Genomic DNA, 1,118 nt, shown 5'->3' with positions numbered 1-1,118 from the left:
GGCGCTACTTGTTTGTTTGTTTGTTGCTTTTTTAAATATTGCACAGAGCGCTACGCCCGGTTTTAAAAGATGAGGCCCTACTCTGATTATGGACAAGTCGAAGTGCCCCGTCGAGATGAGGAAAGTTTGCCGACTCCTAATACCGACAGTAGATGTGAATGAGCAGAGCTGGACCCTGATACTGATATAAGATGTTAGAATGAGCAGAGCGGAACCCTGATACTGATATAAGATGTTAAAATGAGCAGAGCTGAACCCTGATACTGATATAAGATGTTAGAATGAGCAGAACAGAACCCTGATACTAATATAAGATGTTAGAATTAGAAAAGCTGAACCCTGATACTGATATAATGTGTTAAAATGAGTAGTGCTGACTGACCTGATACTGATATAAAGTGTTGGAATGAGCAGAGTTAACTGACCTGAGACTGATATAAGGTGTTAGTATGAACAGTGCTGACTCCTGATACTGATATAAAGTGTTAGAATGAGCAGTGCTGACTGGCCTGATATTGATACAAGATTATATGGTCGCTTTTAAGGACAAGCTGGCTAACCCAGATTTCGGGGGTTTCCAGAAATCTTGACCTACACCAAAAGTGGGCATTGCCCTACCCATATAGGAAAAGTTTGGTTTCATTGGTGTATATATTTGTTTGGTTATAGAGAAAACTCTCCTTGAATTTTAAAGAACTGTACAGGGGTCCAAAAACTTTACCTTCTATTTTCTCAAAACAGCAGTTTTCGGGGATAGCCCCCTTGTGCTTAAAAGCGACCATATTAGAATGAGCTGTGCTAACTGACCTGACGAGGCTCCGCGCAAAGAAGCCTTTGCAGCCTCCGCACGAATTGACCCCATAGTGTAGACCACTGGCAGGTTCCCCGCATACCCGGCACGGGGGGAGGAAGTGGGCGGATCTGCGCGAGAGGGCGGCGGCGGAGGAGGCGGGGCGATCGCTGTGCGTGGGTGTGTCTTTACTGCCATTTTCTGAACACCCTTCCATGACTGACGGGTTCTAGGGACACAGCTGATATTGGTGATTGACAGTTGGGGGTGACAGTTGATGATGTTGATGATAGGTAGTTTAGGGATTGGATAAAGTGGAGTTGGGGGG

General features: G+C 45.2%; 1 protein-coding gene across 1 annotated transcript in view; it reads right to left on the bottom strand.

Moving 5' to 3' along the window:
- LOC101849324 (myb-like protein A) overlaps positions 1 to 1,112 on the bottom strand; it is a gene marked incomplete in the record, with an annotated part of 19,857 nt that extends 18,745 nt beyond the window's left edge. The window contains 1 exon segment of the mRNA XM_013088670.2: positions 808 to 1,112. Coding sequence (XP_012944124.2) covers positions 808 to 1,007 — 200 coding nt within the window.
- Between the last annotated feature and the right edge of the window lie 6 nt (positions 1,113 to 1,118).

The sequence above is a fragment of the Aplysia californica genome, unplaced genomic scaffold (assembly GCF_000002075.1).
Source record: "Aplysia californica isolate F4 #8 unplaced genomic scaffold, AplCal3.0 scaffold00785, whole genome shotgun sequence".
NCBI classification, from domain to species: Eukaryota; Metazoa; Mollusca; class Gastropoda; order Aplysiida; family Aplysiidae; genus Aplysia; species Aplysia californica.
The sequence above is the reverse complement of the archived record's forward strand: the minus strand, read 5'-3'. Positions and strand labels throughout refer to the sequence as shown.